At 41.5% G+C, this 22,012-nt stretch overlaps 1 protein-coding gene across 4 annotated transcripts in view; it reads left to right on the top strand.

The window, feature by feature from the left end:
- The first annotated feature begins 346 nt into the window (after nt 1–346).
- IRAG2 (inositol 1,4,5-triphosphate receptor associated 2) overlaps nt 347–22,012 on the top strand; it is a 38,971-nt gene continuing 17,305 nt past the window's right edge. For 2 of the 4 annotated variants that reach the window (XM_063357381.1, XM_063357372.1), the window contains exon 1: nt 19,269–19,313. In XM_063357381.1, the coding sequence (XP_063213451.1) occupies nt 19,284–19,313 (30 nt within the window). In that variant the 5' untranslated portion in view covers nt 19,269–19,283. Of the gene's footprint in view, nt 963–1,544; nt 1,656–2,273; nt 2,455–2,676; nt 2,754–2,832; nt 2,912–3,887; nt 4,047–5,223; nt 5,342–6,550; nt 6,602–7,791; nt 7,870–8,431; nt 8,489–10,578; nt 10,639–10,746; nt 10,812–10,898; nt 10,999–12,625; nt 12,740–13,060; nt 13,163–16,428; nt 16,650–18,267; nt 18,383–18,818; nt 18,982–19,268; nt 19,314–21,185; nt 21,248–22,012 lie in introns of those variants that run through there. The other 2 variants (XM_063357352.1, XM_063357362.1) reach the window with 2 other exon arrangements.

The following is a 22,012-nucleotide window of genomic DNA, read 5'->3' as shown; positions in this document are numbered from 1 at the left end:
TAAAAAGATAGTCAACTGCTAGGTTGCAGGGAGTTCTTCAGTTCTTATTGTTGTTGTCATTGTCACCCCACCCCCCACCTTGGTTATTATAATTTAGAATAAGCAGTGAGATTTCTGAAAGTATTTCTTTTTCTTCTCCACCTCTTCCAAATCCACTTTTAGTTCCCTGGAGAACTAACCATCGTGACTGAAGGTTTACATCACAGCTGGTATATGCATCAAGCATTTTCAAATCATTTGATACCAAAGCACCAGGTTGTCTGCTGAAAGAAAAATTGGCGCAAAAGCTATGTGTATGTTGATCATCCTGAGTCTTGTATCTTGTCCTTATTCTTTCCAGGTGCTTTGCAAAAGAGGTGAATTGATAATGGCTTCAGAACATGGAGCTAACAAACGGCGTCATAACCCAGTGGACAGTATACGCAGAAAGATCAAATCTAATCAAATGATGGACCAAGTCTCTAATCCTGCTTTGCAGATACCAAAATTTCAGTCCCAGAACTTTGACAGTCCACAGTACAATATAAAAAAAAATCTAGAAGAAATACTGAAGAAAAGAACTTTGAGAAGTCATGGTAGTACAGGTCCACACTTAATCAGTCCCAGGAGTGATGGTGTTTTCTCTTCAGACTTTGAGTTGTTGTCACCTTGTTGCAGGCATATCTCAGAGTCCTGTTCTGCAAATGCTTTGTATACAACCATTAAAAGTGAAGAGAGATCCAGCAACACATGGATGGCAGTATGCCCTCTGGAGAATTGTTCTCCATCCTACTTCAGATCCCGAGAAGCCAATACCCGTAACAAACTGTGTGCCTTATCAAGTATTGAATCTAAAGATGTGCCTCGTGAAAAGAAGTATCTTATGTCAAGTCCAAATTTAAATTTCTTCACATCTGATAAAAAGTCAGAAAGTGCTGTGATCCAATCTCCTGTGCCAAAGAGATTACCTTTGAGTGAAAAAGGTAAAAATCCTGGGCGGGAAGTGGGGGGAGGAACTCCCAATCCAAAATCCTAGACCTCTGACCATTCAGCCTACATAGACGAATAGCTGACAGTTAGTTATTCACTACTTAAGCTAGAAACAATATGTTTTAGAATCACTCAAATCCAATAAGACTGCAAAAACAGTTGAGTAAAATCTTAGTTTTTCCTTAAAAAATATTGATGTGATTGTAAGAAGTGCAGAAGTAATGAGTTTTATATGCTTACTTCAAGCAAAAGAGTAGCCAGAGTTGCCTGAAGTGCATGTGTAGAAGTAGATATATAAACCAGTTCCCAATGCAGAGGCTCCAGCTACGAACAGTTCCTGGTGTTAGTTGTCAGTAAAAGCTCTGGTTTTATTGGTGGAGGGGATGCAGCTGGTTGGTTGGTTGGTTTTGGGTTTTTTTAATCACCCTAATATTTTTTTTAAAAAGCATTTTCAAACTACAGTAGGCTCTGTGTGCTCATGCTATTACGTACATAATATTGTAGTTAGAACCTGTGGTGCATGAAAGTTACTAGGAGAAAACAAAGATGGGTGGCAGCAAACTTTTTCTTCATAGGATGGAAGCAGTCACCGGGGTACAAAGCTGACAATGTGCATGACGTGAGCTTGATCTGTGAAGAAGACCTACTGACAACTGTTTTCTGTGCATGTGACATAGAGCATACAGGTTTGACAGCGACTCTTCATTGCTCCATTTTATTCTTCTCTCAGAAGAAATTTTCAAGGCTGAGATCCTGTTGATTCCTGAGACGTGCAAATCTGTGATATGACTAGCTCCCTTAGCTAGGTGGCTATATGTGTGGCAGATGCAGAACAAATGTCTGTGCCTCTTTTGCACAGTGCCTGTCTCTTCCCACCTCCTTCCCCTTTCCCCCCCTCCGCCACCTGATCTCTGCTGAATTTTAGTGCAGAGGAAGTAGAGGAGCAACATGCTTCTAGAAATCAACCTTATTGTAAATGACTGCTTATTTCTTTTAGGCTTTTTCCCGTTAGAAATGAGAACTTTGGGAAACTTCAGAGCTAGAGATAATTCTTCCAAGTTCCACCTCAAAAGTGACTAAAATGGTAGAGAAAGGAGTCACCTAGCAGAGTAAGATAATGACAATCACAGGGTTTGCCCAATTTGATGAGAGACCTGAAAGGAGCAGCATACCAAATGTTGTTTGTTGTTCTTAAACTGAAGTCCACAAAACCAGTGCAGATCCGTAGCATGCCCTTTAACAGCTTTTTATAATGACCTACTGGATTTCAGAGTCTGGCACATGGACATCTGTATCTATTTTAGGAAAAGTAGCAGTTTCCAACATAGTTGACTTTTTGAGACATACAACTAGTCGGGGCTCGGAAGATAGTGGTCTTGAAGAGCTGTGCAACATGCTTGACCCAGATCAGAAAGATGTCTCTATTGACCTGGAAACATATCATGCCATCATGAAAGAGTGGATTGAAGACTGTAAGAGAAAATGGTAATTGCTTTTTATCAATGTCTATCTCATAAAAACTTCTGTGAAAACAGGACAGTAGAAAGTTCTCCTGTGGCTTGTGCCTTCCGTACTCTGGAACAAAGATGGTATCGGGACACTGTGACCACAGTGTGGGTTTTGACTGAAACCTTCTAAATGTTATGAAGTTGGTAAGCAAACTAGTGTCATACTGATTTTGTGACTCTTGATGCTTCCTTGTTTCAGGGAGGATGGTGCCACCGAGGAATCAACAGCAAGCATGGAAGACCCGGAACTTAAAGTACATAAAAATGTCTCTGAAGGTGCAGACCATTTTACTCTGTCTTTATTCAAGAAAATACCACTTTCTTACTCTATAACTAAAACCACCTCCTCTTTCAGCAAAGAAGATGCATGTCCAGATGAATGTTACATCAGGAAGCTTGGAGGCCTTTGGGGGTGATGTGTCTAAAGGAGACATGTAAGTTCACTTAAGCAATTCTTTCTCACAACTTCGTACTCCTAGCTTTGAATTACTTGAGAGCAATTCCTAGAACTGCTGTTCCAGAAAACTATCTTGGCAGAGTTTCTAATGCTGACCTCAGTCTGCACCAACTCTTGATGTTATCACTTTCTTCCTCACAGCTTCTGCTCCAGCTTAAAACCACACTAATAATTTTTCCTACTGATATCTTGGTCCTGTGTCCATTTGCCTCCTTAATTCCCTGTGGTCAGAGCTCTGGCATGTGTTTCTTTTCCTTTTTAAACTGGTTTGTTCCTTCCCTCTCCCAAGTTCTTAGGTATATAACAATAGAAGACATTATCTCCTGAATATCTGGTCCTTGGTTTTGTTTGTTGGGGGTGTTTTAATTTTTTTTTTATAGTCATGACTCTGACTTAGATTTTGTTAATAGCAAAGCACTTATCTCTGAAACTTCTGGTGTTTAACTTCTGCATTTTATGCATGGTCAGAAATCTTAAAATCTGCTTTCTGGTGGTTCCCTATCCTTTCTCAGGATCTCAAAAGGGTGATCTTTGTTCAAGTTTCAGTTGAAAGCCTAAGTTGGGGATAGTTTAGGGGAAAAGAAAGGATCCAGAAATTTTGGAGTTAATCCAAAAGTATTAGTGGTGGCCTTAAGAGCTGATTAGCAAAAGCTTAAGATCTGTCATTTAGACATTCAGATGTGGCACTTGTTTGGTGGCATACCTCAATTGCGGGGCACATTAAAAAAAAAAAAGTGATTAAAAGTGAAACAGTTCCTGGTTTCCATAGAATTACAGAACCGATCTGAAGATGGTCTGATATCTCTGTGCAGAACAAATGAATATGCGCTGCAGTGTTACAAGTCTCTCCTCTCACCTCTCTAATCAGTGCAGCACAGCCCTGGGATTTTTAGAAAGCCTAAATTAGATCAAATCATCTTTCTCAATCTTTCCTGTTTTTGTTACCGGAGCAGGGAGACTTCTGACTTGATAACCTGTGTTGCGGACCTGCAGTATAAGAACCAGAAGCTTCAGGAAGAGAACACAAAGATGAAGCTCACATTGGAAGCTGTGGATGAGACCAACAATAAGCTACTGGCAGATAATGAGGATCTGCATCAACAAATAAAAAGGTTGGAAACCCTGATGGCACCAGGCCTGCAGTGTAATGGCTGTAGGCAGGCTTATCTTCTTCCCAGTGGTCCAGCCTTGCTTTATGCTTTTAGCCTCACCGATGCTTCGTGACAGCAACTTTCTTGACTTAATGTCTGTATCTGTAAGGTTTAATTATCTTGCCTGACTGTTCTGCTCCGTACCTCCTGGTTATTATAAAATCAGCCATTCATTTTATAGCCTGGCTCTTGCGGCGTGAGGTGCTGCAGGCGCACACAGGCAAAATCTTAGGGTAAAGCAAAATCAAACAAACAAAACAAAAATAAAAAGGCTTAATATTACCAAGAGAACAGCCAGGCACTGGAAGGCTTCCAATCCTAGACCACACGCTTGCTGCCAAGCAGAGGGGAAATGAGCATGTAAGAGCTATTTTGCTAGTCCCTTGAGGGATTAAAGTGAGTTGTCTCACTAGCTTAGTATTGCTGCAGCCTGGGGGCCCATCACGTGTGGCCTATGCCATGAGTATGAGCCTATTGTTACAGTGAGTTCCTAATGCTCAACTGACCCAATTAATTCAAATGTGATATAGTTAAGGCAACTGCCAAACTGTTCCCGCTATCTTCTGGGAGATTAAGGCAAGAGTCCTGCAGTGTAGCTGGCATGGGACGTGTGCCCTTGCGTTGGACCATGTGCTCGGCAGCCTAGAGCTAGCTGGGAAAAGGGCCTTGCCCCATTGGTTAAATAGACAGTGTTTGGGGTATCAGATCAGGATAAGAAAACGATGCAGACCTTATCCTTGAAAACTGAACTGAAATGGTTTCCATAAGTGCTGGCAAACTCATCTTTACAAGACTTCATTACGTGCTCAGGTAACCTGATATAGTTGACTGTAACAAGCTAGATTGTTTGGTGGATGCAAACAAAAGCATGCTGTCTTGGATGTTACATTTGCTTGGGGTTTCATCCCATGCTGTGAGAGCGGAAGGGAGTGATAATTAGAGGGTAAGTCCATGAGCCCTTGCTTACTGGACAAAAATGATAGGCTGAAACTTGATTGTCGCTCTTCTGTTAAGTATCTGTGCCAAAGAATAGAAGCCATCTGTGGCGGCTTCTAAAAATACTCTTCTTGGTATTTCAAGCCTAATGACCAACAGTAATTTGCTAAAGTTTCTCTGGATTTACTTTCCCCCGACACAGCATCCGGTATTCCGTGCTGAGAGCCAAATCATTGGAAGAAGAACTAGAAGATGCAAAAAACAACCTGAACCTGTCAGAAGAGAAGAGACAACAGATTCTCTGCCAGAATAAACAGCTAGTAGGTGCTCTTATTTCTTAGCTTCCACTGTACAGCATTTCATACCTTGCTGTAGCAATGGCATGACTTCTCAATGGGTAAAACCCATCAGTATGACCTTCTCTGTAATAGCAGGTGCTGAGGCTTTTTGAGAATGTTTGAAATGTGATTTACTAGTGTTACAAAAACACTGAAGTTCTTGCATGGAAGTTTCTTTAAATTCTTGTCAGTTACAGTGAAGTAAACCATTAAAAGGGCTGGTCTCACATGTAATTATGCTTAAAGACAACAGCCCTCATGCTTCCATCATCGAGCCCTGTCTGTTTTGAAGTTGGTGATGTTCTGCTAGAAATTCACACAACTTTTCTAGAACCAGCAGGGACAGGAGCCTCTGTTCAGATGTCCGCACAGAAGAACCTACCAGAAACCTGTCCGTTCTGGACTGACAGCTGGAAGCCAGGCAGCACACCTTGGTGTGTCTCAAAGGGCACAAGCTGCCTACGTGAGAGTGTCTGAATTGCGTACCGTGTGTCTGAATAGCAAAGCCCGTGTGACGACTGTAGGAGGTGTAAAGCAGCCTGGTAACAAGGCTGATGTGGCTGTAGCTTTAGCAGGCGTTGCCAGACACCAGAGCCTATGCTCTCTGGAGAACGTATGTTTATGTTACTGCCAGGCGTCTTGTTCATACTACAGCGGCATCTCTGTGTCGTCTTGTGTGGGCATCGCTGTAAATCAGTGTTCCATAGCTCTGTGTGCAGCTGATGGTGGGTATTTAGAAATCAAAAATCTTCCATGCCAAGCAAGAACACAAGGTATTTTTTTGGTGTTATCCTGCTGCAGTGCATGTATATTTTTTTAATTTGAGATTACATGCATAATTCACCTTGTGAGAAGGAGGTGGGGTCGGAGAGAGGAATATTATTAGAAGTCTTGTATCTGTGCTTATAAGTCCTTTAGTTACTGTTCCCTGTGCAGTGGAGGCACTGAGTGGGATGCCACAGTCTTCAGACATTCTTCGTGTCTGATATGGAAAAAAATGTGTAGTGTGGCATATAGGCTTTCCAGGTTTGTCTTAACTCAAGCATGAGCACAAGTCATCTGGCTCACTCTGGCCTTGAATACCTTCTTCCTACAAAGTGTTTGGCTTTGAATGTTGAACTTGACATGCTGAAAACAACTGTTTTGTTTTTCTCCTTTTTTCTCTTTTCTTTTTTTAATAAACCTGATCAGGAAAAAGAGAATCGGTCTCTCATCGTCAAAATTACTTCTCTGCAGGAAGAGGTAAAGTAAATCAAGACTCTGCAAGCACATGTTCTTGTCTAGCTAAAAGCTCACCATTAAGAAGTGAAATGTTTGTTAGACTTTGAAGGCTGACATGCTAATTAGGTTATCAAAATATCTTGCATTTTACAAGGATGACTTATCATAAACCTTTATATCTTGGAAGTTGCACTGTGCTTCAGATTTTCCGCTTGATGGGTAAGTAAGGATACAAGGTTGGGGAAGTACGGGGGACAGGAACAAACGGCTTTTTTTCACCCCCCCACCTCTTTCAAAGCTTTATAGACAAATTCCAACTACTTCTAGTTAACACAGCTATATATATACACTAATTCTATATTGAAACAATATCTATCTAACACTTTTTTCTTTTTGTTTGCTTCAGTTTCCCTCCTTTAAGATCCAAAGGAGGAGCCCCCTGTATAGAGCTGTAAACCCCACCAAAAAAAAATGCAGTGGCTGGGGGCTTCACTCACAGAAGGATCCATTGGCACTGGCCAAGGACCTACAGGAGGCTTGTCGGGAACATACTGCTAATGCAGCTATGTCTCTAGGTTTTCTTTCTTTTTCTTTCCTTCTTTTTTCTTCAGAGGAGACCTATTCATTCTTACTTTGCTTTATTTGTTTCATTAAAGTAAACATTCTATAAACCAGATCTATCAGGTGATTAAAATGTTTTAAAACTTGGTTGCAGCCTGTATTTTAGAATGTTTAGGATGAAATAGAGAAACAGGTTAAATCAGACATAGTAATGAAAAGAAACACCTCACGGATTCAGGAATCTACTATCTGTTATAACCACAGGTTAGTCCTTGTTCTTTGCATGCTTACCATGCTGAAAATTAGGCTTCCCAAAAATCTCGTAACCCCAAATAGCTATTAAACTGCACCTTTCCAAAAATAATTCTCATGCTGAAGACCTGAAAGCTTTTCTTTAGCTTTCTAGGTCTGGTAGTGCTTATAAATCAAGTCATGAGGTTTTCTCTTCTAACAGTGCTCTGGAGAAATGGGGGAATAAGTAGCAGAAACAGTTTCAGTGGGGCAAATATAAACAGCGTACGTGCGTACAGGCTGGTAGTGCTTTAGAGTAGGCAGTAGCTTGTGGGTGGAGATGTCACTTTTGCCTTGTTTCTTCAAGGAGAAGCTGTCAATCCATTCAGCTGTGCCTAAATGCTCTGTATCTTGTTCAGGCTACTAGGAATAGCATGGACACTGATGAACTTCAAAAGAAGATTTTGGAGCTGTCTAAAAATGCAGCGGAGCTTCAAGTAAGCATTTCAAGTCTAGGAGGAGCAAAAAGACAGCCTATCGTTTCCTCAGCTCTAGTGAGGGAAATGCCTACCTCTGGAAGGCAGACGGCCCTCAACCTGTCTGTAATTACAGAACTGCTGTGCAACCATAGCTTGGACGGTACGACAGCTTTGACTAAGAAAGCTGTTGTCTGGAGGCTAAAAACTGGGCTAATACGAAAAAGTAAAAATCCCCAGTTTCATTCTTTTCTCTAAGTTAAACTTTTAGGAAACTTTTTCACTGCTGTTTGAGCAAATATGTTAGAAAGTCAGGCTTTGGCTGATGTTGCTGAAACTAATTAGCCTGGACAGACAAGAGGAATCAAAAGTGACAAGGCAAGCTGAGAAAGCTCTTGCTTTTAACTGGGTGCAAGATTTGGACTTTGAATACTTTCCACGTTGTGTTTCAAAGAAGAACTTGGTTTTTTGGAGCAAGGACTGTTGATACCCTTTTCCCCTTCCAAGTGTAGGAGACAGGAACAGACTTGTGTTATGGTACATACTGATGACTGAACTTATTTTTGATCTTTTCAATCTTTAGATCCAAGCACATACCTATGAGAACACTTTGGTGAATAAAGAGGCAAGCTTGATCCAGGTTAGTTGCTTTTACTTCATTACTGTCTCAGCTGAAAATACTGACTATGGGATGATTTGTAAAAAGGCAAGGCAATAGTCTTCGCTGTAGCACTTTTATCTCTACTGTTCTCACACTACAGAACCTCATCCTATTAATGGCTTCAAAGTAGGCGAGATCTGCTTTAGGACCTGCTTATGAGTCAGCATAATTAAAGGTCTCAAGAGCTTGCTTTTATTTAAAAAAAAAAAGAAAAAAATCACAACCTATTAAAACAAAACAAACTTGCAAGCTTCAGAAAAACATGCAGAAGCTTCTAAAGGCTACTTCCTTCAACAATTGGTCAAAGGGTGTACCTGTAGAAGATCCTTTCCTTTGCGTCTTTTAATTAAATTGCTTAATTTTTGTGTCACAATTATGATTCAGAGCCCAATGGAAAATCAAAATTTTCCTTTCTCATTACTGAGGTGTAATCATCTAGGCTTTGCTGAAGAGCGAACACTTCTGAGGTTGTTTTTAAACTAGTATTTTTGTATTAGAACACAAAGTCATAAAACTACATAAGGGTGTCAGCATTCTCTGGATCCATGAATTACGCACACAGCCTTCTAGGCTAATGGAGTTTCTATTTAGCAGAATGTGCTCTAAACTAGCTGATTATACAGTTGACTTTTTTGCTATCTGCAAAAAATGAGTGCAGCTGAATTTAACTAGTGACAAGAGAGAACCTAATTTCAATGTGATCCAGCTGATGATAATTTCGTTGCTGAGTGGTTTTGAATAGTTTTTTTGGTTTTTAGGTTTTTTGACAGAAGCAGCTTAAGGGCACAAATAAGTTAACTTTTTTGTTTTTCTTTAAAATAGCTTTCACTTTCTTCTCCTTGAATGATTTAAAGCTTTTGTGGTTTACGTAGTATCCTTTTATTTTTAAAAAGGCTTTTTTAGTCTATTGACCAAACAAGAATTTTGAAAGCAGACTGCTAAATTGCATGTTTTTGTAGATAAAGGTGACTGGTTTGTATAACCTTGAAGAAATTGGTGTGGAAAACTGACTTTGCTTGTTAGCATTAGGATCTGTGGGATAAGGGTTTACCTGTAAGCTAAAAAAGCCCTCTTGTGGCTCTCTATCCAAAGGTAAATAGGACAGGATTAATAGTCACTGAAAATTATTATGACAACCTTTCTTTTCCAGGCTTGCAGAAGGTATGTGAAGATAGAAAACACTTAACTTCTTATTTTCTTTTTTGGCCTTCAGTATCATACATCAATTGTCCCTGCCAAGGCTGGAAAAATCTGGCTCAGTAACCTCACCTCTGCTTAGCTTTCTATGTATTTCATCTCTTTCAAAACCCTCAATTCTTTTTAAAGAGGAAGAGTAGGAAGAAGTCACAAAAGGGGTGAGAGGACCAGAGCTCCTACCTGAAGTTCCTCTTTTCTCTAAGAAAGGCTCTTTGTCAGCTGAGACATTGTCTTCTATTGCAATGGCATAACGTGACTGAAGCCCGTTCCTAGTTTGTGCTGCTAAGCAAGCTACCGCTTCTACTAACCTCTCGGTCTTACCATGAGGGTTGATACGTTCGCTATGAGCCCTTCTATTAGGCAGTGTTTAATCTGCAGAGCACTACACTCTGCCTTTAATCATGAAAACTAATGAGACTAAACTGAGAACATTGCAACTTGTTTTAAGGGTCTGTTGGGTTTAAAACTGGTGCCAGGCATAATATAGTCCAGGTTTTCAGCTAAAACTAGAGTGCTTCTGTCTAGTTCAGTCTGCTACTGCTGGTACAGAAAGCACATAAGCAACACAGTAAAATACAGCACCTGGAAAGAGTTTTTCTGTCTCCCTAATTTCAGGAGTTACATAGAAAAGGTCTTCTGAGTGCTTTCTGTTAGCCAATATGCAAGGTAATTGACTGTTTTCTTCTCAACTTGTGTTACTTAATTAGATTGCTGCTCAACCTAAATCATAGAGCTTAGTTATGTAATGTAGGTTAGAATATAGTGTTATTTTGGTTACAAAGCATCACAGCTGTAAATATTACAAATGCACTTCAATGTGCTAGTTATCAAGTTGTGTACTTTAAAGGTTCTTTTCTCCACAATCTCTGCAGAAGGAGCAAGACATCAAAGAACTGAAGTTAACCATTGTGGAGTGTTCCTCAGTAATAGAGGTATGGGACCGGCTTTATTTTTTGACTATGTGAGGGGAAAGCATGCATATCCTATGTTTATTCTGCATGATAAACTAATGCCCTAACCAGGTGTGATGTATGTTTTAGACTTTGCGGGCAGAAAAAAATAAGCTACTGGAAAACATGCAACACATGCAGCAAGAGCTGATCTTGTGAGTATTGTGAACAAGTCCAAGGAAACACAGTTCATCAAAAGTCAAAAAGGTCTGATATATTGGGTTTTTTTCTGCTTCTTTTAGAAATGGGTTGAGTCTCCCATTGTTCTACAAATTTAACAGTAATATTCCTGAAGGGATGAATTCACTGCACTGTGAACTGGAACTTGCTCAGTCTTCTGAGGTATGAATCAAATCTTTATTGAATCTTATACCAGTTCTTGCATGAGTAAAAGAACAAAGCTACCCTGTAGATCATTAGATAACCCTGGAATTGGAAGCCATTAATCCTAGCACACACGCATAGAATGGGAAGGTTATAATATTGTCCCAAGTGCATCGGAGAAAGTCAAAACAAAAGCAAACAAAACCGTTGGTGATCTGAAAAATGAGTCCTACAAAGTAAATCTGGAAGAGCTAGGGTCATGCGCTTAGCTGGCAGAAGAACAGACTGAAAGGAGAAGACAGAAGTTTTCAAATGCCTAAAGGGTATTATGCTGAAGAAAGTAACAGTCTGTTTCTTCTTGTCCTGCCTACACCAGCCACAATGATTTTTCAATTGCAGGAGGGGAGACTTTCCTCGAAGGCTAATATAGTGAAAAAGAAAATTAAGCATTAGAGTATGCATCTTGACAAGGTTGTAGAGTCTTCATCTAATTTATTCTTTAGAAACTTTGATAAGCATCTGTGTGTAGGTACCATTCCCTTCTCCTTCAGCAGGTACAAAGGAGACCTGAACTTTAGAAGTCCTGTCCAGCTCTTCTTTTTCTTGTTCTGTTTCTTTTTTTTTTCTTTTTCTGAGGTCTTTGGATAGTGACTCAGGAGAAGCATCCTTCAGATGAGTCTGGCACAGGCTGACAAAATCTTAGTACTGCAGTTGAGCCTATCAGTTTGCATTGTAGTGTGCCCCGTGCCCTCTGCAGAACACCCGGCAGGTGGTTTGGTGACTTTTTGGAACTACACTTTTGATCAGACACACTTCACAAGCACTGGAAGTTTGGTCTCTTAACTTACCGTTCTCATCATTTTCCAGCACTTAAATGGAGAACTGGAAAAAACCCAAACAATTTACATGTATGTTACAGCTTTGGTTCAGATTTTTCTGAGCTATTCTGTGCCCATTTCTCTGAAGACATTCCATGGAGTTCCCGTCCTTCCTTACAGTGCTGTATTCCCTTCAGATGCGAGCTGTGCAGCAGAGCTGATAACAGATGTATGTTATTGCAGTGATTTCTCTCGTAAGACTTCACTATGTTGTATGTGGTGCATTTGCAAAGAGTTAGCAGTTGCAACAGAAAAAAAAGTCTATTAACGGATTAAAACTACAGGCCCAGAAACGGGAGCTATACTTGGCTAGGCAGCTCTGTTTCAAATGTAACGTATTGTCCCCTATTGCAGCTCCCCAGAGTCACAGTGAGTCACTGTGTTTACCCCTCAAATGCTGTAATAAGACACGATTCCACCAAATCACCTGTAAAGCAAGCAGGGGCTCTGCTTATTCACCACTTGGTAAAGCCTCTTCTGAATAAAGATAACTAATTATTGACTTCCTCTGGTCTACTCCTGACATGAAAACTTACGTTGGATCACTCGGCGGCTTGGCCAGCTTGCCTATTTTTTTTTTTTTTTTTTTTTTAAATCATCATGACATGATGGTTTTGAAAAGCTTTTGCAAGCATCAAGTTTCGGTAGCTCTGACCTTCTGGTAAATACAATGCAGGGATACTTCAGTAAAGTCTAAATGTCACCGATGCTGGTTAGTAATAAGGAGATGTCAAAATAAGCTAGCTGGCTCTTCTGTCTCTTCAAAGATTACCGAGACTGAATGGACATCCGTGGATGAAATGCTGGACCGTGAAGTGCTGGTTTTACTTCATGGACCTGAATACGCAGGAGAAAAATTTAAGACTCTCATGCAAAAGCTGGTCAGTGGCAGAGCTTATGTGAATAAGGATGTGGTCTTCTATCAGCATTTTCATTAGAATTTCTCCAAGCATTGATAATCAGATCATGTTTACTCCTTTTGAAAAAATAATAGCTGCTTTGGGGGTGGAGGATGGGGCATGCTCACTCTAACAATATTACTTGGCACCTATTCTAACACTGTTCCTTATAACCTGGGTAATTCTGGGCAGCATTGTGTCAGACTACTACTAGAAATGCCAAGATTTGGGATTTTGGAGGGGTTTTTTTGTTTTGTTTGGCTTTGGGTTTTCTGGTGTTTAGTTGTCCGTCTTCTTTTTCAGCAAGAGGAAGCCTCTGAAGCAGAGGAGCTTGTTATGACTTCTTTACAAGGGGTAAAAGATCCTGATGTGAACACGCAACAGCTCTGGGAAAGAAAACTTGTGGTAAGTGTTTCTTCTGACGCTGTTTTATGAAATAGCAGGGCTGTGCAAAAACTCAAGGTGGGTATCTTACTCCTACATGCTATGCACATTGATTACTTGAGATCCTAGCAGTCCATTTAGGGTGGGAGATGGCTGTATGGAGAGAAATATGGTTTGTAACTTTTTTTTTTTTTAGGAGGAGGAAGGGGAGCATTGCTTATCACTTTAAAGTGCTTTTCACTGTGCTTTTTCTGATGTGTCTTGTGCAAGAGCTCACTTTGTTAAAACTATGCTTGAAGGAAAGGGTAGATGAAGCAAGTTGATTTGAAGAGGAAGATGAGGCCAGATGGCAACACTGTGTTGTGTGAGCTCTGAAGCTTTTCTGCCCACTGCATGCTTCTGTGTGCCTCGAGCCCCCGTTTTCCACCATGCTCTGAATCTGACTACTGTAGTGGATGGTTTCACCATCAAGAGGAGAAGCGGGGTAGCTTTCTAACTGGATTTCCAAATCAAAACCTTCACGGGCTTTGCTTTCTTTTGAGAGGTAAAGAGTTCTGCTGTTGCTGGACACACTCCACAGGAAAAGTCTCTACAAAAACATATTTTACAACTTAATCTTGCATATGTATTTTAACTGTTCCTCATACCTCTTGTGAGACTTGAAAAGAAAGACTTTTGCACAAGGTAACTGACAAAAATAACTGCTCCGTGTGGTAGCAGCAGTCTATGGACACAGCTCAGTTCTCCTGCTCTTGTTCCCTCCTCCCCTCCCATGTAACAGCACGGTTTCTGAATTTTCATATTGCTGGATGTAGCTTTTTTCTAACCTGGTCCTTCTTGCTAATCTATTGTCAGGAATACTGCTGCAGAGAACTTCACCAAACTGTATATTAATGCTGTCTTTCAGCTCCTTAATAAATGCAAAAACCTCAGTTCATCCCACTGGCCCTCTTCATCTTTTCCTGGGCAGGCAGGGGCAATGACTGGAGCCATCCAGTCCCCCATCCAGCTCTTGATTTTCTTCTTTTTTTCTTTTCTATGTAAATCCTGAAAGCTTCTCCTTGGAGACGGTTTCAGTCACTTCATCCTGGTGCGTCCTTTGGGTAGACTTCAGGAAGCTGCTGGCTCATGTGTTGCTGTAACTTTTTTTTTGATCTTGACTAAACTTCCCCCTTCAAAGCTGTCACAGCTGAAAAATGCTTGTTAACTTTTCATGCTGGGATCATGTTCCTGTTAAACATGTGAACATGTTTAACATGTAAACAAGTTAAAAACTTTTGGTATGGGCATTGGAGTTGATCATGGCAAACGAATCCTATTCTGGTTCCTAGAGAGCAATGCCTTTGGAAACTAAGCTAACAGAGGATCAAGGAAGAACAAGATTCTTTAAAAATACAAGGCCCTGTCCTGGGACTCATGGGGATGGGAATTGACTTCATGTCAAATGCATTGTCTTCACCTAGCTAGGACAAGCCAGATATGGGGAAATACGGCATAGGGAGCTGAACACAATAGATCTGGGGGGGAACAAAAAAAAACAAAAACAAAAAAAAAAAAAACCACCTCAAAGTAGCTTCTTCCAGCCTTGGAGAAAGCTCTTGTAAAACAAACAAAAATTTAAATTTTAGACCATGCACTGTCACTTGAAGCCTAAATACTTCCCCACCATTTCCTGGGAAATGTTTTATGGACACGTTTTCCTGGGTTTTAGTATGTTTTAAAGTATATTACACATAAATTGTAAGCATGCCTGTGGTTTTGTGTATGTATACATATATTAAAGCATGTACAGATGGTGACAGTAAAAACTTTTTCACCCTTCTGCTGGAGGATAAGACAGTGGCGTGTGTGCCCTGATAAGCCTTGTACCACTTGTGTCAAAACCATGTCACTTCTAAAAGCAAGTGCTGCCTGCCTTGGCCAAGAAACTGATCTGCAGGATGTGGGCATTTATACACGGTCACGTCCTGTGTCATCCTAGTAAACCTATCTAGCAACACTGCTCAGGCTCTCTTTTTTTTTTGTAGCATGATGCTTGATGTGCTACGCTTTTTTGTTTGAAGCTCATGAACAGTGTTAGACTCTAACTTGCAGGTAGGTGATGTGGCCCGTAGTTGTAGGATTGATGTTTTTCCCTTGGAAGTAGTGTAAAATCCCAGAAATATGAGCCTTGTTCTTACCTCATCTCTGTTTTACTCCTATCAGGTATTCTTTAAAAGCTGAGGGCTCTTTTGTATGTTCAGTTGAACAAGGTCAGAGAAAGAGGACTGGATTCTTCCTTCTCAGTACTTCCTACTGCAAGTCACTGTTCAGAGAAATACAGAGGACGCAATGTTACTTAACACTTCATTTTTACCCTCTTCCCCTTTTTCTTTCCACAAATTGGAGGCAAAACTGTCACAAAGGTCATCCCTTGGACAGATTTCATCTGTTAGGCATGTATGACAAACTGAAATAAGAGTTTATTGAGGTTTGGTTTGGTGGTTTTTATTTTGCTGTAATAGAAACTCAAATTGGTGCCAATGGACTTAGTTGTACTTTGAGGAAAGGGTCACAGAAGCCTAAATCGTTAGTTTTAGGGCTTCCTGCAAGATGGTCATTATTAAAACTTCCCCTTATGAAATGTCTCTTGTTGCTGTATCTGGGCATCTTGTGATGGAGGTTTTCTGGGGTAAGTTGTTAAGACTCCCTCATGCACCATGTAATCCTCTGCCACGCTTTCCATAAATACTTGCTATCTGTATATCTGTTTTACAAGGGATGAAGAGGGCTATCTGTGTACCCTAGATCTGCACAGAAAGAAAGGCTAAGAGTGGCTTTTGACTTGGAAGTAACGTTTGGAAGAAAGAGGGAGCCATTTGTCAAACTGAACCACCATACGGAAGGCTTATGGTTTTTTGTGCAAACTGTTATGCACTGCTCCATCCTAAAAAAAGTCGTAAAGTACTAACACTTGGCAAGGGTCTAGCCTGTCTGTCCCTGCATCCCATCAGATTCAGGAGTGAGAAGGCACAGGTTTGAAGCTTAGGTAGCTTGGTTAACCAATTAGACTGCAGTTTTGTACAAAACAAACACCTATTTCTCCTTTATAATCTCTTCCTTATGAAACTGTATTTTTCCTCATTTCTCTCTCTCTCTTCCCCCCCCTTCCCCAACCAGATGCTATGTGAGTAGATTACAAAATATTGTCAACCATCCACTTCATTGCTGAGAGCGTTGGATGTAGATGATGATGATGGGAATTGATTTCCACCATTTAGTATCATGTAAACTGGGGCTCTGGTTTACTCTCTGGCTCTGCTCCTCGTCTAAGCACGTGGCAACTCAGTTTGAAAATTCCACAGGTTCTCAGGCAAGAACTAGGAGAAAAAAGACACCTTTGGATCCAGAAACTTCATCTCTTGGAAAAATACAAAGAAGCCCTAGAAAAGGACTTTATTCGGATGGCAGGCAACCTGAGGAGAACCAAGACAGAGCAATTCTACCTAAGGAAAGAGCTCTCTGCCAGGTAGCCCTTCAAAGCGTCTGTGTCTCTTTTTCTTTAGTTTTTTTTTGGTTGATTGCTTAGCTGTTTGGTGGTATGTGTGTGGGGGGGTTGTTTTTGATCTGGGTAGGTTTTTTGTCTTGTGGAACAAAGTGTACTGAATTCGGAAGGCTTTTCCCAGAGGAACTTAACCTGCTGTTTTGGAGAGTGGATCTGGTTTTAGCGTAACGTTAACACTGTGTGGGAGTTAAGGTTTGTGTATGAAGTAACATACAATCTTGGGGATGCCTTTGAAAACACCGGGGAGACCACAGACTGAGCAGTTAAAGCGAGAGGGCACTGCCTGTCTAGCAGGTGCAACCATTAAAGGAACTGCCGGTTTTGTGTGAAGCAGCAGACCTGTAAAATATATGCCAGCAGGTTATTACTGCTTTGGGAGGCAACTGCTAGCCCCAGTTAACATAATGTCTCCTAGTTTCCCAAGGGTATAGCTTCAATGAGTTATCTCATTAAATATGCAAATGTAACTTTAAATTTTAATTTATTGGCCTGTGGTTCCTGCTCTGGGTTTTGATGTTAGAAATATGGCAGCAAAGGACGTAAACGCCTGCCTGCCTGCCCTCCCTCCTCTCCTCAGACATTCAGGAAAGTAGCTGGTCAAGTTGTTGGGTGTTTCTTGCCAGAACAATTAATGTGAATTTGTTGTCTCTATGGAGCCCAGGCTTACTCACAGTGTCAGCCTTCTGCTATCCTATGCTAAATGTAAATTTTTGCACGTGTGCCTTTACCTGGGTTTGGGGTGTAAGCAGCTTCCTAGGGCTTTGCATTGCTGAGGGCTCATGCAGAGCAGTCACACTGCACTTCTGCCTGACTCTTCTTCCACTTAGTGTTGTTAATGTAGACCTCCCACGTGCTCTGCCTTCACTCAGAAAAGAGCTGATAAAAAATACTGATGGCTTGGTTTCTTAAAGCTGCCTCTCTGTATCAAACTTGTTTGTGGTGGTAGCAACAAGAAAAAAAAATAAATGCATGAAGGCGAGTTGGAGAAGTGGGAAAAGGGTTTCTGCAGTGGAAAAGAAGGGGTTCCTTGAAAGCCATTAGCTTTTGCACTGGTTCTGATGGCATCTGCTTGCTGTCAAGTGAAATACCCTCTGAAACACTGGGAAATTAATCTGATGAAGCTGTGTATCTGCAGTAATAGCTCCAGGGTATCTCTCTTAGAATGATTGACTCTCTATCTAATTACTAGCTTTCTCAAACTATGAGACAATGCATTCTCTTGACTGAACTGCAAAAGTTTGCCCCACTAAGCTTTTGTTCTTCAAGAGTTGTCAGGATATCCCCCAAGTTTCCACTATGGTATCCAGCTGGTTGGGGCTGGCACAGCTGGGGAGAAACCAGGGAAAACCTCCATCCCCTTCCTAATTCTGGAGCTGCTGTAGAAAAGCCTTGTCTGCCTACTGGGTGGAATTGCGCTTAGCAAGAACAAAGTCCCTGGGGCTGGATCCTGGGGAGCTGCAACGTATAACAGCTGAATGTGATTCTTGATGCACGTCTCGATGACTAGCGTGTGTCATCTCCTGGGCATGCCCGCTCTAAAACGTCAGTAACGGATTGTGGTTTGTGCTCTCTCGCCCCACAGGCAGTGTGAGATAGAAACTGTGAAACAGCTACACGAAGAAACTGCTGGCCAGGCAGAAGCCCTTGGTTTAGAGCTGCAAAAGGCTACAAAGCAGCTTGAGGATGCCAGCAAACAGGTAAGGGACAGTCTAGTTCCTTCTGCGCAGAAAACAAGCGAGCAGATGCAAAAGGCTACGTACAGTGCCTCACTGCTCTTGGGAAAGGAAATCGTATGTTCGGAATGGAGTGCCTCATTGCAAAAGTGGAACCAGCAGAGGAAGTAAAATTTGAGGGGGTGGTGACAACAGTTTGCTGATGAAAGAGGCAGCATTGCATATTTGTGGTGGCTTAAAAAAAAAAAAAAGAAAAAAAACCACCAAAAATAGCTTCCAATACACAGTCCACCCCAATGTAAAAATGCAGAAGTTCAGAGGGAGCTTTATCACTTCCTGAGAAAGAACAGATGCAGTTTGGTTTCATTTACATGAACTGTAGAGGCTCCTTGTGTTAGCCGGGCTGCTCTATTTTTTTTTCCTTCCCTTCTTTTTTTCTTAAATATTGTTTTGTGCTTAGGCAGAGGATCAAGTTGAAGCCTTTCACTCTGCTTGTGAGGAAGCCGCGTCCTTGAAATGCAAGTTAGAGGAAGCCATTTCTGAGCAGCAGAAACTCAAGGATGTGAATGCAGCTTTAACAAGCACTTGCCAGTTTCTTCAAGAAAAGGTGGAAGACCAGAAAAGTAAGTAACTACTGGTAGTGTGCCAGCACTTGCTCTTGCATGGGCAGCTCCTTTATGGCTTAGTTATGGCAAGGGGGAATAGGACTCATCTGCAGGTTATCAGGAAAAAGGCTCTGTGGATACTCTTTTTCTTTTTTTTTTTCCCTTTCTTTCTATTTTTCCTTCTCCTTTAAAGAGATCTGTAAACACGGAAGCTAGGCTGAGAATCAGGTGGGAATCCTCATGAGTGGGTGCTGGGCTGGACCAAAGCTGCAGAACCTCGTAACAAAATCGCCGGTTGTAGGAGGAAGGGTTATAACTCCATGGGTGACACAGGCGCTCCTTTACCAAAGGTGCTGTACCCACACCTAAACAGCCCACCTTATTCCTAACAGAGTCGTCCCTCTTAAGCTTCCAGTAATAAGTAGACCTGATTTTCATGTTCTGCATGCTGCTTGTATTTGCTTTGTGCTTTTGAATAACTGCATGATGTTAGGCTGGTCTCTTTAGTAGAAAGCAATCGTGTCGCTGCATTGTGCACGTGCAACTCCTGCTACGGAACCATGGAAACTTCATACTACCTCTTGCTCACTTGCTAACATTAATACCTCAAAAGCTTGGGCAATTAAAGAATGCAGGTGGCTTGATTCCAGCACGTGTGGCTTTTTCTTTCCAGAGCCTGGAGTGTGTGTCACATACTTATGGGGGGGGGGGGGGGGGAATTGACTGACTTAAACCTGCTGAACATTTGGTCTCAGGCACGCATTTCTCAGGGCGATGTAGCTGATGCTGAACATACATGTGCGTTCTAAACAACTTTATGTGAAACTCCGATTTGCCTTGTAGGAAAAATTACAGTGGGGACCCTGTGTCTTATCTCTGAGGCGCACCTGTTAAGCACTGATGTGGCAGAAACAGCTCCAGGCTGTGCTTGCTGGCTTCTGAGCAATATCTTGGCGTTGCTCACGTGTGTGTTTTCTCATGTTGCTTCCATGTTTGCTGCTTCCTTCAAACTGTGGGGGTCGGCTTTTTAGCAAGAGGCAACAATGGAAAGAGCGTGTCATTTTTTTTTTCCAACCCTGAATAGACAAAGCTCTTCTGCAAAGTGAGCTAGAGTCAATGAAAAGAGAGAGAACCCCAGGCATGCGGAAGAGACTGGTGCCACTGTGATTCAAAACAAAAAAAAAAAAACAAAAAAAAATCCCCTCCAAACACACCCCCAGAAAACATCAGCACCCTGAAAACGGCTGAGACATTGACTTTAAATGACTCAAGGTAGCTTGCAGAAATCTCCTTCTGTAAGATAAACCAAAATAAACTGGTAGATGCGGAGAGAAGTTCAAGGCATTATAAAGAACAGGGCTGACAAACATGGAGGGGTCTGAGGGAGGACAATGCTTTATATTGGTTCCTGCGGAAAGCCAGACAGGTCTAGTGCCCCTTCTGACTGAAGGGCTGGGCTGTACTCTCTTCCCCACCCACCTGCCCCCTCCATTCCTCTCCTTCCTCCCACCCACATGAGAGATGAGAAATGAGGGAACCTGTTGGCCAAGGAAGCCACTTCAACCTAAGTCAGCTTTCTATATTTCAAATGTCTAATCGTGCCTTGCCACTAGTTACTACAGCCCTCATCCAGTGAAAAAGCTGAACAAGTTACCGAGGGCTTGTCTTCAGCTTTTACTTGGGCACTGAGGTGACGGTGCTACTGAAATATCCTTCCCCTGCTGTTATCCGCTGTGGTATAAAAGCTACTGTAGACTTACATCAAGGTAGAAGTCACCAGGCCCTGGCATTACCAAACTTAAACAAAGAATGTTTCTAACTATAATATAAAGCCCAACGATTTTTATTTTATTTTAAACTTCTGTACAGGATGGAAGGACAGATGCGCCTCTTCCAATAAATTGTAACAGAGTCATCCACTTCCACAGGGAACTGTGGTACCTCAACGCTGATGATGTGGGGAAGCATTTCCCCCCCTTATAGCAAGGGGAAACATAACCACAGGGAAGAAAAAGTGCCCAGTGTTTTCTGGAACTTGCAAAACAAAATACATTTTTAAAATTCTCTTTTCCTGTGAAAAACTGCAGTAGGTATAACTAGACTGAAGTGAAGTGCGATGGCTTTGTGACAGGTTGTAGTCGGGTTTAAAGACACTATAACATCTGACTACTTGTTATCAAGTTATAAGGAACCCTGTAAGACTTGTAAATGTCTCTTCGTAGCAACTGTTAATACGCTAAGATGGGAGCTGCTTCAAAGGCAACTCTGCGAATTGCTGTGTCAGGTATGATGCTTGTCTGGTGGCAGAAGAAAAGGTAGGCTTGCACAGGAGGTGCTCTGGTGGAAGGTCATCTACAGCTGGGCTGAACTGCAAGTAATTTGGCTGCATTTGATTTCCTCTTTTCTAACGTGTACATAACTGTGGAGGCAGTAAACTGTATGTACTGATCTGCAAACTATTACTTTCGCCTTCTGGGAAAAAAAGGGGCTATAACTTACAGGTGTGATGTTGGTCTTCACTGTAAATAATTGCTGGTGATCATATCAAATGGGGCTGGGGGAAGCTTTCCCTGATGCATTGGTGTGACTTGTCCTGCACAAACAGCCCGCTTTTCTACACAAAATCTTGAAAACGAACGTTTAAAATCTTGTAATGAAATGTTTCTCGGTATCCAGCCATTGGAATAGGCAGTGATACGATTACACCTTTGCGCTTTTCTGTGGAAATATGCAGGGAATTGTATAATTCTGGAGTACTTCACTTTGAATAAAAATACTTTCTTCAAGTTTGGAAGGGGGTGGAGGGGGAGACATTGTGGGGAGACTTTTGTTCCCCAGCGAGCTCTGGTAAGGAACACTACAGCTCAGGGTCTGAATGGCTTGGATTTAGCATAGAATAACACCGTATTTATAAAGACAAACAGCAGATCCTAAAATGCACCCTAGGCTGTAACAGGGGCGTCAGAGGAGCAGAACCAAAACTGTGGACTAGCTGCACGTGAATAAAACCTGTATTTGTGCTTAAAGGTCTGCAGAATTAAATGCTGAA

Source organism: Chroicocephalus ridibundus, chromosome 1 (genome assembly GCF_963924245.1).
Source record: "Chroicocephalus ridibundus chromosome 1, bChrRid1.1, whole genome shotgun sequence".
NCBI lineage: Eukaryota > Metazoa > Chordata > Aves > Charadriiformes > Laridae > Chroicocephalus > Chroicocephalus ridibundus.
Note: the sequence above shows the minus strand (reverse complement) of the source record. Positions and strands in the feature narration are given on the sequence as shown.